This window comes from Rhinoraja longicauda, chromosome 25 (genome assembly GCF_053455715.1).
Source record: "Rhinoraja longicauda isolate Sanriku21f chromosome 25, sRhiLon1.1, whole genome shotgun sequence".
In the NCBI taxonomy this organism is placed as follows: domain Eukaryota; kingdom Metazoa; phylum Chordata; class Chondrichthyes; order Rajiformes; family Arhynchobatidae; genus Rhinoraja; species Rhinoraja longicauda.
The window spans coordinates 5,379,050-5,396,734 of record NC_135977.1 but is presented as its reverse complement, the minus strand read 5'-3'; the positions used below and the strand labels follow the sequence as shown (position 1 = coordinate 5,396,734).

The window sequence follows — 17,685 nt, the reverse complement described above, 5'->3', positions numbered from 1 at the left end:
CGCTGCATCATGTGCTGGATGTGGGTGTCCAGGCTGGCGGCGGACGAGCACTTGGCCAGGGCCGCGGCGTGCGTCTCCCGCTCACGCTGCCGCACCACCTCCTCGCACGCCCTCCACTCCCCCACCGCCCGCTCGTAGCCGCTCCGCACGCCCGCGTCCACCTGGGGGCAGCAGAGAGCCGCGGCCCCCGTTACACAGCGCACGTCTCACACGCCCCCCCCCCATACACAGAGACCCCCCCCCACACACAGAGACCCCCCCCACTGAGACCCCCCCCCCATTGAGAGACCCCCCACATTGAGAGACCCCCCATTGAGAGACCCCCCATTGAGAGACCCCCCCACTGAGACCCCCCACACAGAGAGAGACCCCCCTCACAGAGAGAGACCCCCACACAGAGAGACCCCCCCACAGAGACCCCCCTCTCACACGTCCACCCACAAAGAGACCCCCCCTCTCACACGTCCACCCACAGAGACCCCCCTTCGCACACAGAGACCCCCCCCCCCCACAGAGAGACCCCCTCTCACACGTCCACCCACAGAGAGACCCCCCCCCCCCACAGAGAGACCCCCCTCTCACACGTCCACCCACAGAGAGACCCCCCCTCTCATCCCCACCCACCCTGACACCCAATGTCCCGGACCGATGAAACGCAGACACCAGATGCAGGAGGAGGCCATTCGGCCCTTCCAGCCAGCACCGCCATTCAATACACAAGGCACATTCCTTGTATACGCACATACTTGGCCAATAAACTTATTCATTCATTCATTCATTCAATGTGACCGTCCACAATCAGTACCCCGTTCCTGCTTTCTCCCCACACCCCTTGATTCCGTTAGCCCCAAGAGCTAAATCTAACTCTCTCTTGAACACATCCAGTGAATCGGCCTCCACTGCCTTCTGTGGCAGAGAATTGCACAGATTCACAACTCTCTGGGTGAAAAAGTTTTTCCTCGTCTCCGTCCTAAATGGCCTCCCCCTTATTCTTAAACTGTGTGACCCCCTGGTTCTGGACTCCCCCAACATGGGGAACATTTTTCCTGCATCTAGTCTGTCCAATCCTTTAGAATTTTGTACATTCCTATAAGACCCCCCCTCATCTTTCTAAACTCCAGTGAAGACAAGCCCGGTCGATCCATCCTTTCATCGTCCGACAGTCCCGCCATCCCGGGGATTAACCTGGTGAACCTACGCTGCACTCCCTCGATAGCAAGGACGTCCCTCCTCAAACTAGGAGACCAACGCTTCAGTGAGATGTTTCTACAAGGTCCCTCCTCGCCCTTCCAAACCCCCAGTGACTGCAACCCCAGTCGGCCCACGCCGGCAAACGTACCTCCTTCCTGTCTGCCTGGCTCATCCCGAACTGGTAGTGCTCCAGCAGGAAGGGGCCACACTTCCCTCCGGATCCCTGGATCAATCCCGCCGTAGTACACCAGGCGTAGCAGCTCCTCCTCCTCCTGCTCCTCCTCCACTCCCTGCCGCTGCGAATCAGAGGCAGGGACACCAAGCACGCACGGTCAGTCACAGGCACCGTGACGCACAGGGACACCGTGATACACAGGGGCAGAGACAGGGATACACAGGGGGAGAGACAGGGACACCGTGATACACAGGGACACCGTGATACACAGGGACACCGTGATACACAGGGACACCGTGATACACAGGGACACCATGATACACAGGACACCGTGATACACTGGGGGAGAGAGTGGTAGAGGGGGAGAGAGTGATAGAGAGGGGGAGAGTGGTAGAGAGGGGGAGAGAGTGGTAGAGAGGGGGAGAGAGTGATAGAGAGGGGGAGAGAGTGAGAAGAGAGGGGAGAGAGTGATAGAGAGGGGGAGAGAGTGGTAGAGAGGGGAGAGAGAGTGATAGAGAGGGAGAGTGGAGAGAGGGGGAGAGAGTGATAGAGGGGGAGAGTGGTAGAGAGGGGGAGAGAGTGATAGAGGGGGAGAGTGGTAGAGAGGGGGAGAGAGTGATAGAGAGGGGAGAGAGTGATAGAGAGGGGGAGAGAGTGGTAGAGAGGGGGAGAGAGTGATAGAGGGGGAGAGTGTAGAGAGGGGGAGAGTGGTAGAGAGGGGGAGAGAGTGATAGAGAGGGGGAGAGAGTGATAGAGGGGGAGAGAGTGATAGAGGGGGAGAGAGTGATAGAGGGGGAGAGAGTGATAGAGGGGGAGAGAGTGATAGAGGGGGAGAGAGTGATAGAGGGGGGGAGAGTGATAGAGGGGGAGAGAGTGATAGAGGGGGGAGAGTGATAGAGAGGGGGAGAGAGTGATAGAGGGGGGGAGAGTGATAGAGAGGGGGAGAGAGTGATAGAGGGAGAGTGTAGAGAGGGGAGAGAGTGATAGAGGGGGGGAGAGTGATAGAGAGGGGAGAGTGGTAGAGAGGGGGGAGAGAGTGATAGAGGGGGGGGAGAGTGATAGAGAGGGGGAGAGAGTGGTAGAGAGGGGGAGAGAGTGGTAGAGAGGGGGAGAGTGATAGAGAGGGGGAGAGAGTGGTAGAGAGGGGGAGAGAGTGATAGAGGGGGAGAGAGTGATAGAGGGGAGAGAGTGATAGAGGGGGAGAGAGTGATAGAGGGGGAGAGTGATAGAGGGGGAGAGAGTGATAGAGGGGGAGAGAGTGATAGAGGGGGAGAGAGTGATAGAGGGGGAGAGAGTGATAGAGGGGGAGAGAGTGATAGAGGGGGAGAGAGTGATAGAGGGGGAGAGAGTGATAGAGAGGGGGAGAGGAGTGATAGAGAGGTGGGAGAGGTGATAGAGAGGGGAGAGAGTGATAGAGAGGGGGAGAGAGTGATAGAGGGGGAGAGAGTGATCGAGAGGGGAGAGAGGCCCTTTAATTGTTTCATTCTCAATCATTTACTGTACATCATGTTGTTACTTGTGAGCGGAGCACATTCCTTGTATGAGTGCACACTTGGCTAATAAATCTATTCAATACAATTCAATTCAACTTGCCCACATGTCCCCAGCTACACTAGTCCCACCTGCCCGCGTTTGGCCCATTTCCCTCCAAACCTGTCCTATCCATGTACCTGTCCAACCGTTTCTTAACCATGGGATAGTCTCGGCCTCAACTACCTCCTCTGGCAGCTTGTTCCACACCCACCACCTCTGTGTGAAAAGTTACCCCTCAGATTCCTATTAAATCTTTTCCCCTTCACCTTGAACCATGTCCTCTGGTCCTCGATTCCCCTACTCTGGGCAAGAGACTCTGTGCATCTACCCGATCTATTCCCCTCGTGGTTTTGTACACCTCTGTAAGATCACCCTCATCCTCCTGCGTCCCAGGGAATAGAGTCCCAGCCTGCTCAACCTCTCCCTGTAGCTCACACCCTCTAGTCCCTCTTGCCTAAGCTCCCAGTCCACACGCAAACTGGAGGGGCAGCACCTCGTTGGGTCACTTCCAACCTGCAGCGGTAGAGTTGCTGCCTCACAGCGCCAGGGACCCGGGTTCCATCCGACCACGGGTGCTGTCTGTGTGGAGTTTGTACGTGACCCGCGTGGGTTTTCTCCGGGTGCTCTGGTTTCCTCCCGCACTCAAAGACGTGCAGGTCTGTCGGTTAATTGGCTTTGGTATCAATGTAAATTGCCCCTAGGTGTGTGTAGGATAGTGTTAGCGCGCGGGATCGCTGGGCAGCGTGGACCCGGTGGGCCGAAGGGCCTGTTTCCGCGCTGTGTCTCCAACTATCAGATCAGATCAGATAAAAAAGGCCTTATCAACTAAGGAACTCATTTACGTTGAGGTTTGTCACAAGACTATGTGCGGTTACATAGCAAGGTATTAGCTTGATAATTTGCCAGTGATGAGAACTCGTTTTAGTTTAGTTTGGAGATGCAGCGCGGCAAGAGGCCCTTCAGCCCACCGGGCCCGTGCCGACCGGCGATCCCGCACACTGACACTATCCCTACGCACACACCAGGGACAATTTTACATTGCAATTAACCCACAAACCTGCACGTCTTTGGAGTGTGGGAGGAAACGGAGCGCCGGAGAAAACCCACGGGGAGAACGGTCTGGTCTCCTGGCCCCCCCCCCCCCCCCCACTCACCAGCTGGTCGTGCAGGAAGCGGTGCCAGATGTCTTGGGTGAGACCGCCGGCCGCGGTGGACGGCGCGACTGGGCTGACGATGGTGTGGTTGACCAGCGCCGACAGGTGGGTCCTCACGGTGGACAGGTGCCTGCAGTACGCCAGCCCTGGAGACAGACCAAGGTGAAGAAGCGTCTCATAGAAACATAGAAAATAGGTGCAGGAGTAGGCCATTCGGCCCTTCGAGCCTGTACGCACCGCCATTCAACATGATCATGGCTGATCATCCAACTCAGTATCCCGTACCTGCCTTCTTCCATACTCCCTGATCCCTTTAGCCACAAGGGCCACATCTAACTCCCTCTTAAATATAATAATAATAATAATAATAATACATTTTATTTATATAGCGCTTTTCATACACTCAAAGACGCTTTACAGAGATTTTGAGAACATAGGGAAATTAATAAATAGATAAATAAGTAAATAAATAAATGAACAGAGAAAGGAGACAGAAGGTGAGGTGACCTTCAGTGGTTGAAGGCAGTACTGAACAGGTGAGACTTCAGCGATGTTTTGAATGTGGTGAGTGTGGAGGAGTCTCTAACGGTTTGGGGTAGTGAGTTCCATAGGGTGGGAGCAGCGATGGAGAAAGCCCTGTCCCCGCAGGATCTGAGTTTGGTCCGGATGTGGGGGGATAGGAGATTGGCAGCGGCAGAGCGGAGGGTGCAGGTGGGAGTGTGCCTGTGGAGGAGGTCGGTCAGGTAGGATGGGGCCAGGTTATGGAGGGCTTTGTAGGTTATGAGGAGGATTTTGTACTGGATTCTCTGGGGGATGGGGAGCCAGTGGAGTTTATAAAGGACGGGGGTGATATGGTCACGGATCGGGGTGTGTGTGAGTAGACGGGCAGCAGAGTTTTGAATGTATTGAAGTTTATTGATGATTTTTGAGGGTGCGCCATAGAGGAGGCTGTTGCAGTAGTCCAGACGGGAGGTGATGAAGGCGTGGATGAGGGTTTCTGCAGCTGTGGAGGAGAGGGATGGACGGAGACGGGCAATGTTTTTGAGGTGGAAGAAGGCTGTCTTTGTGATGTGTTTGATGTGTTTGTCGAAGGAGAGGGTTTGATCAAAGATGATTCCAAGATTCCGGATGTGAGGAGGTGGATACTGGGAGACCATCAATGTTGAGGATGAAGTTTTGGGTGGATTTGGTGAGCATTTTTGGACCAATGATGATGATTTCAGATTTGTTGCAGTTGAGTTTGAGGAAGTTTGATTGAAGCCAAGATTTTATTTCAGTAATGCAGTTTGTCAGTGTAGAGTGTGTGGTGGAGGAGATTGACTTGGTGGAGATGAGGAGCTGGATATCATCGGCGAAGCAGTGGAAGTTGAGACCATGACGGCGGATTAATTGACCAAGGGGAACAGGTAGAGGATGAAGAGGAGGGGGCCAAGGACTGAGCCTTGGGGGACACCTTGGGGGAGGGGAGCGGTGGGGGATTTACAGTTGTTAATGGAGATGAACTGGTGCCTGTCAGAGAGGTAAGATTTGAACCAGGATAGGGCTGTGCCGGTGATGTTAAGGGAGGTTTCAAGTCGGGTGAGGAGAATGGAGTGATTTATGGTGTCAAAGGCGGCGCTGAGGTCAAGTAGGATGAGGATGTTGAGGTTGCCAGCGTCGGAGGAGAGGAAAAGGTCGTTTGTGATTTTGAGGAGCGCAGTTTCAGTACAGTGGTTGGAGCGGAATCCGGATTGGAAAGTTTCATACAGGTTATTGGTAGAGAGGTAGTATTTGAGTTGGGAAGCTACAGCACGTTCCAAAACTTTGGACAGAAAGGGTAGGTTGGAGATTGGTCTGAAGTTGTTTGGGGTGTCAGGGTTTAGACCAGGTTTTTTCAGAATGGGGGTGACAGCAGCGATTTTGAGGGATGGCGGGACGATGCCAGTGGACAGGGAGGAGTTTATTGTTGCAGTGATAAGTGGAGAGAGAGCAGGAAGGCAGGCCTTGACAAAGCTGGAGGGGATGCGGTCCAGAGAGCAGGTGGCAGTTTTTATTCCTGTGAAGAGGTCAGAGAGGTCGGTGGTGGAGACTGGGGAGAACTGAGGCAGGGGTTGACAGGATAAGGGGGGGGCAGGTGGTTTGAGGGGGAGCAGGTGCGTTGGTGGTTAAGGTGCTGTAGATGCTGTCTATTTTGCTTTGGAAGAATGAAAGGAAAGTGGTGCATTTGTCAACTGTGAATGATTGGGAGATGGTGTCCAGGGGGCTGAGGAGTTTGTTTATTGTAGAGAAGAGTGCTTTTGGGTTTCCGGAGCCAGAGTGAATTATTTGAGAGTAGTAGGTGGAGTGGGCGCGGGAGAGGGCATCTTTGTAGTGCTGCAGGTGGTCTTTGTAGGCTTGGGAGTGAATTGTGAGACCTGTTTTGTTGCGGAGTCTTTCAAGTTGGCGGGCATGAGTTTTCATCATGCGGAGTTCGGGGGTAAACCAGGGAGCAGAGTGGGTGAAGGAAACTGTTTTGGTTTTTATAGGTGCAAGCTGGTCGAGGCAGGAGGAGAGAGTGTGGTTGTAGTAGTCAGTGAGGTCAGAGGGGCTGTGGAGGTCAACGAAGGGAGAGGCGGACATTATTTCAGAGAGGGAGGATGAGAGCGAGGTAGGTGAAACAGAGTTCAGCTTGCGGAAGTTTATTTTGCGTTTTTGCCTTGGAGCTGGGGTGGGAATGTTGACGGACATGGTGATGGCTAAGTGATCAGAGAGGGTGGGGTCGGAGCCAGAGAGGTGATGTAGATTTAGTCCAGTGGAGCAGACAAGGTCCAGAATGTGCCCACGGTTATGGGTGGGAAAATTTACGTGTTGAGTGAGGTTAAAGCAGTTGAGTATTTCAGTGAAGTCAGCGGTTATTGTGGAGTCAGTGGAGTCCATATGGATGTTGAAATCACCGAGGAGGAGGATTGAGGGGGAGAGAGAACAGAACTGGGTCAGAAAGTTAGAGAAGTCTGAAAGGAATGATTGGGTGTGGTTTGGGAGGGCAGTAGACAACTGCCATGACTAATTGTGTGTGGCCAGAGAGTTTGAAAGCCAGGTGTTCAAATGACGGAGCAGATGAGATGGAGATGAGGCTGATCTTGAAGTCCTGTCGGTGAATTACGGCAATCCCACCACCTCGGCCTTCCGAGCGTGGTTTATTGATGTAGGAGTATCCGTTGGGTGTAGTGAGGTTGAGTGGGAGGTAATCCAGAGGTTGTTGCCAGGTTTCTGTCAGACAGAGGAAGTCCAGTTTATTTTCCAGGATGAAGTCATTTAGAATGAGGCTTTTATTCTTGAGGGACCGGATGTTGAGCAGAGTTCATATAGTCAATGAACTGGCCTCAACTACCTTCTGTGGCAGAGAATTCCACAGATTCACCACTCTCTGTGTGAAAAAAAACGTTCTCATCTCGGTCCTAAAAGACTTCCCCCTTATCCTTAAACTGTGACCCCTTGTTCTGGACTTCCCCAACATCGGGAACAATCTTCCTGCATCTAACCTGTCCAACCCCTTAAGAATTTTGTACGTTTCTATAAGATCCCCCCTCAATCTTCTAAATTCCAGCGAGTACAAGCCGAGTCTATCCAGTCTTTCTTCATATCTCGACCCCAAACGCCACACAGTCCTTCTCCCGAGACGCTGCCCGGCCCACCGAGTTTCGTTCGGTTTTTAGTTTAGAGCGCGGAATCAGGCCCTTCGGCCACCGAGTCCGCGCCGACCAGCGATCCCCGCACACTAACACTATCCCTACACACACTAGGGACAAATTATGTTTACATTTACACCAAGCCAATTAACCTACAAACCCTTTTTCAGTCTGAAGAAGGGTCTCGACCCCAAACGTCACCCATTCCTTCTCTCCAGAGATGCTGCCTGACCCGCTGAGTTACTCCAGCATTCTGTGTCTACCTTCGGCTTAAACCAGCATCTGCAGGTTTTCTTTTCCACCCTACAATACTCTGAATGTCTTGTCCAACTGCAACATGGCCTCCCAGCCTCTACACTCAATGCTCTGGCTGATGGAGGGAGGCCAACGTGCCAAGACTGAGGCGGCAGAATACTCGGAGATGGAAGGACACAGTACTTACATCCGTAGAAGGCCCGGGATAGGATCTGGTGCTTCATGTTGTCACAGAGCATCTTCAAGGGCGCCCTGGTCAGGGAGACACGGAAAAAGGTCAGAGGAAACAGTGATCAACGTCACATCAAAGAAGCACTCAGCATCGGGGCTTTGTCAGTGTAAGCAACGATCAGCGGAGGATCTCAACACACCCTCAATCCATCCATCTACGTCCACCGCCTCCCATCTATCGCCCCCATTGAAGGCACTCGGACTATCTTCGATCAGACACCACTGGACCTGATCTTGCATTAATCGTTGTTCCCTTCATCCTGTACCTGCACGCGGTGGGCGACACAATTGCAATCCCGTACCAACCTTCCGCTGACTCCAGTTCAGACTAGTTTATTGTCACGTGTACCGGGGTACAGTGAAAGGCTTTGGCTGCATGCTGACCAGTCAGCGGAAAGACTGACACGCGATTACAATCGGACCGAATAATGGACCGCACGCAACAAGTGCTTTTCACTGTCCCTCGGTACACGTGACAAGGTCATAAGGGATATTAGAATTAGGCCATTCGGCCCATCAAGTCTACTCCGCCATTCAATCGTGCCTGATCTCTCTCTCCCTCCCAACCCCATTCTCCTGCCTTCTCCCCGTAACCCCTGACACCCGCACTGATCAAGAATCTATCTATCTCTGCCTTAAAAATATCCACTGACTTGGCCTCCACAGCCTTCTGTGGCAAAGAATTCCACAGATTCACCACCCTATGACTAAAGAAATTTCTCCTCATCTCCTTCCTACAGGAACGTCCTTTAATTCTGAGGCTGTGCCCTCTGGGCGTAGACTCTCCCACTAGTGGAAAGATCCTCTCCACTTCCACTCTATCCGGGCCTTCCACTATTCTGTACGTTTCAATGAGGTCCCCCCTCGTCCTTCTAAACTCCAGCGAGTACAGGCCCAGTGCTGACAAACGCTCATCATAGGTTAACCCACTCATTGCTGGGATCGTTCTTGTAAACCTCCTCTGGACCCTCTCCAGAGCCGGCACATCCTTCTTCAGATACGGTGCCCAATATTGCTCACGATATTCCAAATGTGGCCATACCAGCGCCTCGTAGAGCCTCAGCATAACATCCCTGTTTTTGTGTGCAAGCCCTCTTGACATAAACGCTAGCATTGAGTTTGCACGTGGCACTAAACTAAACTAAGGCTCCTTTTTAGTGTCTTAATGGGTTCTGTTTCCAATCCTTTTGGTTCCGTACCAAAAATAGGAGAATTCAATATTCATACAGTTGGGTTAGACAATAGACAATAGGTGCAGGAGGAGGCCATTCAGCCCTTCGACCCAGCACCGCCATTCAATGTGATCATGGCTGATCATCCACAATCAGTACCCCGTTCCTGCTTTCTCCCCATCCCCCCTGACTCCGCGATCCTTAAGAGCTGTATCTAGCTCTCTCTTGAATGCATTCAGAGAATTGGCCTCCACTGCCTTCTGAGGCAGAGAATTCCACAGATTCACAACTCTCTGACTGAAAAAGTTTTTCCTCATCTCAGTTCTAAATGGCCTACCCCTTATTCTTAAACTGTGGCCCCTGGTTCTGGACTCCCCCAACATTGGGAACGTGTTTCCTGCCTCTAACGTGTCCAATCCCTTCAGACAGTTTCTTCCCGGCTGTTATCAGGCAACTGAACCATCCCACCACAACCAGAGAGCAGTGCTGAACTACTATCTACCTCATTGGAGACCCTCGCACTATCTTTGACAGGACTTTACTGGCTTTACCTTGCAGAAAACGTTATTCTCTGATCATGTATCTATATACTGTGAATGGCTCGATTGTAATCGTATGTTGTCTTTCCGTTGACTGGTTAGCACGCAACAAAAAAAGATCTTCACTGTACCTCAGTACACGTGACAATAAACTAAATTAAACTCCAAAACAACTGTAGGAACATAGAAACTCGGTGCAGTAGGCCATTCGGCCCTTCGAGCCAGCACCGCCATTCAATAAGATCATGGTTGATAATCCAAAATCAGTACCCCGTTCCTGCCTTCTCCCCATATCCCTTGATTCCGTTAGCCCCAAGAGCTAAAACTAACTCTCTCTTGAAAACATCCAGTGAATCGGCCCCCACTGCCTTCTGTGGCAGAGAATTCCACAGACTCACAACTCTCTGGGTGGAAAAGGTTTTTCCTCATCTCAGTCCGAAATAGCCTACCCTCTAAAAACGACATCTAACTCTCTCTTGAATACACACTGCACCTCGGTTATAAGATCACCCCTCACCCTCCTGCGATCTACAGTTCTCACGGTCTTAATACTGAGCAAAGATACTAGAGGAGCAAGATAGACCACTCGACCCTAAAAACCGTAGCACGTCACGGCGCCATTTTAGTCGGCAGAAACTTGCAGAAACATTTAAAAAGAAAAATAACAAAAACCTGTGAATTGATAGATGAGATATATTCTGCATTTAAAAAAATGGTATCATCACACATACTGTTCCCCCAAAACACTGATTACACTGCGAGAGGCGGGTTTTGCTTACTAAAATGGCGGCCGTTACGCTCCTTTGCGTGCTACACTTCAGTGTAGGCGATTTCGACGGGGTGGTCCATCTCGTTCCTCTAGTATCTTTGGTACTGAGATAGGAATCGTCTGTGTAATAGCGGCACCTCGCTGTGGCGTGGCAGGGGAGAGGGCGGAGGGGCGGTGAAGGGGTGAGAGGGGACCCTACCTCTCGTGGTTGCAGCCGTTGGAGGCCCCTCCGTCCGACGAGCCACCCTGCGAGCAGGAGGAGCACGACGGCTTCCGGCCGCTGGGCTGCCAGATGAGGGGGATCCCGCCTCCCGCTATGTCCATCAGGTCCTGGGGGGCTGCAGGGCAGGGGCGGGAACCAAAGCACACGCCGTCAGTCTCCGGGGAAGAGGGGGGGAACCAAAGCACACGCCGTCAGTCTCCGGGGAAGAGGGGGGGAACCAAAGCACACGCCGTCAGTCTCCGGGGAAGAGGGGGGGAACCAAAGCACACGCCGTCAGTCTCCGGGGGGGGGGGGGGGAACCAAAGCACACGCCGTCAGTCTCCGGGGGGGGGGGGAACCAAAGCACACGCCGTCAGTCTCCGGGGGGGGGGGGGGAACCAAAGCACACGCCGTCAGTCTCCGGGGGGGGGGGGAACCAAAGCACACGCCGTCAGTCTCCGGGGGGGGGGGGGAACCAAAGCACACGCCGTCAGTCTCCGGGGGGGGGGGGGGCAAGGCAGCCCAGCGGCACGGTGGCGCAGCGTGTAGAGTCGCTGCCTCGCAGCGCCGGAGACCCGGGTTCGATCCCGACCGCGGGCGCTGTCTGTACGGAGTTTGTACGTTCTCTCCCCGTGACCTGCGTGGGTTTTCTCCGGGATCTTCGGTTTCCTCCCGCACTCCAAAGACGTACACACCGGGTCCACACCGCCCAGCGATCCCCGCACACTAACACGATCCTACACCCACTAGGGACAATTTTACAATTACACCCAGCCAATGAACCTACAAACCTGCACGTCTTTGGAGTGTGGGAGGAAACTGAAGAACTCGAGGGAAAACCCACGCAGGTCACGGGGAGAACGTACAAACTCCGTACAGAGGGCGCCCGCAGTCGGGATGGAACCCGGGTCTCTGGCGCTGTGAGGCAGCAACTCTACAGCTGCGCCACCGTGCCGCCGGTTCACCAGCCTCGCAGTCCCACTCACACACATGAGCAGACGTTGTACTGGTGAACTGACGAAGGGTCTCGGCCCTAAACGTCACCGTTCCTTCTCTCCAGAGACGCTGCCCGTCCCGCTGAGTTACTGCGGCGTTTTGCGCCCGTCTTGTGCTTTGGTGAACGGCGGCGGGGGGGGGGAGAGGGGGGGGTGGGGGAGAGGAACACTCACCCATCTCGGGGTTGGTGCCAGGGAAGATGATGCGGAAGACGTAGTCTGTGGCCTCGTCGTCCTCCTTGTCCGAGCTCGACTCCGCCGATCCCGGCGGACTTCTTTTCCGCAGTTTCGGGAAGACCTTGCCCTGGAACCAAACGAACAGGGAGGTGAACCTGCACCAACCGGGGCGGCACGGTGGCACAGCGGGTAGAGCCGCTGCCTCACAGCGCCAGGGACCGGGGTTCCATCCCGACCACGGGCGCTGTCTGTACGGAGTTTGTACGCTCTCCCCGGGACCTGCGTGGGTTTTCTCCGGGTGCTCCGGTTTCCTCCCACACTCCAAAGACGTGCGGGTTTGTAGGTTAATTGGCTTCTGTAAGTTGTAAATTGTCCCTAGTGTGTGTAGGATGGTGTTAGTGTGCGGGGATCGCTGGGCGGCGCGGACTCGGTGGGCCGAAGGGCCTGTTTACGTGCTGTATCTCTAAACTAAACCAGTGTAGATACCCTCTTCGAATCAGGACTCAAGGCTGATCATCGTAAATTGACTTGGTATAAATGTAGATTGTACCTCGTGAGTGTGTGAGTGTGTGTGTGTGTGTGTATGTGCGTGTGTGTGTGAAAAGCAAGGATGATCAGAGAAAGGTGGAGCCCACAATGGTCCATTGTTGGCTGTGGGGAAGGAGATCACGAGTTATATGAGCAGTGAAACTCAACAGCGAAACTGGGATGCCGACTAGGGTGGGAGAGGGACGGAGAGAGAGAGGGTTATTTGAAGTTAGAGATGTCAATGATCAAACCGCTGGGGTGTGAGCTGCCCAAGCTGTTCCTCCAATTTGTGCTGGGCCTCACTCTGACTGTGGAGGAGGCCCAGGACAGAGAGGTCAGCGTGGGAGTGGGAGGAAGCTAATCTACATTACAGTGGCAGTCACAACATGCTTGAGTAACTCAGCTGGTCAAAGCAGCACCTCGGGAGAGAAGGAATGAGAAGGAATTCCTTCTCTCCGGAGATGCTGCCTGACCCGCTGAGTTACTCCATCATTTTTGTGTCTTCCTACGATTGAAACCAGCATCTGCAGGTTTTTTTTCCATTACAGCGGCATTTGCAATGTTGTTCCCTTTATTAAATCCCATCGCACGTAAACAATGGGGTCTAAAAAATCCTACGGTGTGCAATTCTACAAACCCTGCTGTACACGGACGGGCACATGTTTATTTTTTTGAAAGTGTTAGAGTAACTCAGCGGGTCGGGCAGCATCTCCCTGGAGAACGTGAACAAACGGATGACATTTCGAGTCAGAAGAAGGGTCCCGTCCATCAACGTTATCGGTCTCTGTCCTCCGCAGATGCTGCCTGCCCAGCTGAGTTATCGGTCTCTGTCCTCCGCAGATGCTGCCTGCCCAGCTGAGTTATCGGTCTCTGTCCTCCGCAGATGCTGCCTGCCCAGCTGAGTTATCCAGCAAGGCGGGCCGTGCTTTGTCAACCAGTATCTGCAATTCCTCACTTCCCCATCTATTCCTCATCGGGCTTTGCCCCTCAAACCGGTCAGCGGAAAGACAACACGAAGGGGTGGGGGGGGAAGGGGGTGGGGGGGAAGGGGTTGGGGGAAGATGGGGTGGGGGGAAGGGGTGTGGGGGAAGGTGGGGGGACGGGATGGGGGGAGGGGTGGGGGGGGAAGGGGTGGGGGGGAGGGGTGGGGGGAAGGGGTGGGGGGAAGGGGTGGGGGGAAGGGGTAGGGGGAGGGGAAGGGGTGGGGAGAAGGGGTGGGGGGAGGGGTGGGGGGGAACGAGTGGGGGAAGGGGTGGAGGGGTTGGGGGGGAGGGGTGGGGGGGAAGGGGTGGGGGGAAGGGGTGGGGGGAAGGGGTGGGGGGGGAAGGGGTGCCTTACCTTCCCTCGCTGTGACCAGAGAGGGGGGTCGAGCTGCCCGCGAGGCAGCAGGCCGTTCTCCATGCAGGAGAGGAAGGCCAGCAGGTGCCCACCGTTCGGGAAGCGCAGTGGCGGCCTCTGGATGCCATCTTGACTCACCAGGACCACCGTCCCACCGCTGTCGACTGCGGGCACAACAGACGGCAACTCACTCACTGCCCCCGGCCTCACGATCACGGGGAGAAGGTGGGAGCACGGGGTCGAGAGGGAGAGATAGATCGGCCACGATCGAATGGCAGTGTGGACTCGATGGGCTGAATGGCCTAACTCTGCTCCTTTGTCTTATCAGTAAAGTGGTGTCTTCCCACTGCATGCATTGATGGTTCAAGACAGAGGCTCATCAGAGCCTTGTGAATGGGGCAGGGGCAGGAAATGTTGGCAATGCCAGCGTGCCCATGTCCTGGGGACACTAATACGGTTGTCCCTCAATGGTTCATGTCCTCATCTCTGACTGGTGCTCTACATGGTCCATGTTCCAATGGTCAATAGTCCATGTTCCCAATGGTCCATGTTCCCAATGGTCCATGTTCCCAATGGTCCATGTTCTCACTAGTCAATGGTCCATATTCTCACTAATCAATGGTCCATGTTCTCAATGGTCCATGTTCTCAATGGTCCATGTTCTCACTAGTCAATGGCCCATGTTCTCAATGGCCCATGTTCTCAATGGTCCATGTTCTCACTAGTCAATGATCCATGTTCTCACTGGGACAATGGCCCATGTTCTCACTGGTCAATGGTCCATGTTCTCAATGGTCCATGTTCTCAATAGCCCATGGTCTCAATTGTTAATGGTCCATGGTCTCAATGGTTAAAATCTGCATCTCTAAATTGTGCTCTGAATGGTCCATGGGCTGAATGGTCCATGTCCTTGTCTCTCAATGGGAGCTCTGAATGGTCTTCAGAATTGCCTCAGACTGGGCCTTATCCTTCTCCTCCAACAAGCCCTTCACGTTTCACAAACACCCAGAAGGAATGCGACAAAACCATCTTATAAAACCGCAACTATAGATCAATGTGAGAGATCGGAGCTACAAACTGCACCAGATTCCCATCATCTTCCCTGGATTACACTCGCGACGGTTTCCTTGACTGTCTGTAACCTTATTGTAATAAAAGGCACACAGAGTGCTGGAGTAACTCAGCGGGTCAGGCAGCATCTCTGGAGAACATGGACAGGTGACGTTTCACAGGGTGCTGGAGTAACTCAGCGGGTCGGGCAGCATCTCTGGAGAACATGGATGGGTGACTGTGGAGTGGCGGTAGAGTTGCTGACCTCACAGCGCCGGAGACCCCGTTTCGATCCTGACCACGGGTGCTCTCTGTGCGGAGTTTGCACGTTCTCCCCGTGACATGCCTGGGTCTCCTCCCACATCCCATCTCTGCCTCAGGAGGCAGTGGAGGCCAGTTCGGTGGATGCTTTCAAGAGAGAGCTGGATAGAGCTCTTAAGGATAGCGGAGTGAGGGGGTATGGGGAGAAGGCAGGAACGGGGGTACTGATTGAGAGTGATCAGCCATGATCGCATTGAATGGCGGTGCTGGCTCGAAGGGCTGAATGGCCTCCTCCTGCACCTATTGTCTATTGTCTATCCCAAAGATGTAGGGGTCTGAGGGTAAATTGGCCGCTGTCAATTGCCCCCTCGTGTGCAGGGAGTGGATGCAAAAGTGGGATAGCATGGAACCAGTGGGAAAAGGGGGGATCAATGGTCGGCGTGGACACGGTGGGCCGAAGGGCCTGTTTCCATGCTGGGTCTCCAAACTAGACCGCACCAATTCTTCACAATACCTTTGGTTCGTGGCTCAGAACATGGAACTTGGAGATCAGGTCGTAAGAGAGTCATCCTAATGGAACTAAATTCAAACAAGAAGTTCCTGGTTTCTTACTCTGCTGGTGACAGTGAAGGTAAACGATGTCGGCCAGGAGAATGCTCATGGCGTAGTCCCAGTAAACACTGCAAAACAAAGGCACAGCCCGTCAGGGGGACTTCCAAAATGGCGCACAACACAGGCAACATCTGCCTGCACTGAGACTGAACAAAGTGCAATCATGTGTGCAGTGTGTGTATGGATATGTGGATATATGTGTGCTCTGTGTGGGTGTGTGTGTGTATGCATGTCTGTGTGTGTGTGCGCGTGTGCGTGTGTGTGTGTGTGTGTGTGTGTGTGTGTATACGTGTCTGTGTATGTGTGGGTGTGCGTGTCTGTAGGTGCGTGTCTGTGTGTGTGTGTGTGTGTGTGTGTGTGTATGTGTGTGTGAGTGTGTGTGAGTGTGAGTGTGTGTGAGTGTGTGTATGTGTGTGTGCGTGTGTGTGGTGTGTGTGTGTGTGTGTGTGTGGGGTGTGTGTGGGTGTGCGTGTCTGTAGGTGCGTGTCTGTTTGTGCATGTGCGCATGTGCATAGGGTGAGGGGGCAGTGTTGGTGGAGGTGTGTGGTGTATGTGTGTGTGTGTGTGTGTGTGGGGTGTGTGTGTGTGGTGTGTGTGTGGTGTGTGTGTGTGTGGTGTGTGTGTGTGTGTGTGTGTGTGTGTGTGTGTTGTGTGTGTGTGTGTGTGGGGTGTGTGTGTGTGTGTGTGGGTGGTGTGGTGTGGTGTGTGTGTGTGTGTGTGTGTGTGTGTGTGTGTGTGTGTGTGTGTGTGGTGTGTGTGTGTGTGTGTGTGTGTGTGTGTGTGTGGGTGTGTGTGTGGGGTGTCCAGGTACGCTGGCCGGGGCAGGGATTGTGTGTGGGGTGTCCAGGTACGCTGCCGGGGCAGGGATTGTGTGTGGGGTGTCCAGGTACGCTGGTCGGGGCAGGGATTGTGCAGGTGTGTGTGTGTGTGGGGTGTCCAGGTACGCTGGGCAGGTGCAGGTGTGTGTGGGGTCTCCAGGTACGCTGGGCGGGGCAGGTACAGGTGTGTGGGGTGTCCAGGTACGCTGGCCGGGGCAGGTACAGATTGTGCAGGTGTGTGGGGTGTCCAGGTGCGCTGGCCGGGGCAGGTACAGGTGTGTGGGGTGTCCAGGTGCGCTGGGCGGGGCAGGTACAGGTGTGTGGGGTGTCCAGGTACGCTGGCCGGGGCAGGTACAGGTGTGTGGGGTGTCCAGGTGCGCTGGCCGGGGCAGGTACAGGTGTGTGGGGTGTCCAGGTGCGCTGGCCGGGGCAGGTGCAGGGCGTTACCTCTTCTCGTAGTCCAGGTCTCCCACCGAGCCATTCATCAGCTGGTTGGGTGTCCACTTTAGTGTCATGCTGTCGGCCGTCTGGTGCAGGGACAGGTAGCCCGGGATGGGCTCCATGTCATCCTTCTGAGGAAGATGTTTTCAAGAGAGAGTTAGATTCGGCTCTTGGGGCTAACGCAATCAAGGGGTACGGGGAGAAAGCAGGAACGGGGTACTGATTCTGGATGATCGCCCACGATCATCTTGAATGGCGGTGCTGGCTCGAAGGGCCTCCTGCACCTGTTTTCTACGTTTCTAAGCGTGAGGCAAGCAGGGTTACGGAAGGTTCTAGACTTTTGGGTGCCAGGTTGCTGAAGGAATGGCCCACACAGCCACGATGGGCCTGGTTCAGTTAATTGTCACGTGTACCGAGGTACAGTGAAAAGCTTTTGTTGCGTGCCAACCAGTCAGCGGAAAGACAAAACATGATTACAATTGAGCCGTTCACAGCGTACAGACACACCATAAGGGAATAACGTTCAGTGCAAGGTAAAGTCCGATCAAGGATAGTCCGAGGGTCACCAATGAGGTGGATGGTAGTTCAGCACTGCTC

At 54.1% G+C, this 17,685-nt stretch overlaps 1 protein-coding gene across 1 annotated transcript in view; it reads right to left on the bottom strand.

Annotated features, from left to right (window-relative positions):
* Positions 1-6: 6 nt before the first annotated feature.
* The window catches only part of sgsm1a (small G protein signaling modulator 1a), a 41,812-nt gene continuing 24,133 nt past the window's right edge, over positions 7-17,685 (bottom strand). Inside the window, exons 9-17 of the mRNA XM_078421083.1 lie at positions 17,095-17,219; positions 15,830-15,897; positions 13,907-14,070; positions 12,038-12,167; positions 10,866-11,004; positions 8,143-8,207; positions 4,054-4,199; positions 1,340-1,487; positions 7-161 (exon numbers count right to left, since the gene is read on the bottom strand). Of these exons, the coding sequence (XP_078277209.1) occupies positions 82-161; positions 1,340-1,487; positions 4,054-4,199; positions 8,143-8,207; positions 10,866-11,004; positions 12,038-12,167; positions 13,907-14,070; positions 15,830-15,897; positions 17,095-17,219 (1,065 nt within the window). The 3' untranslated portion in view covers positions 7-81. The remainder of the gene's footprint in view (positions 162-1,339; positions 1,488-4,053; positions 4,200-8,142; positions 8,208-10,865; positions 11,005-12,037; positions 12,168-13,906; positions 14,071-15,829; positions 15,898-17,094; positions 17,220-17,685) is intronic.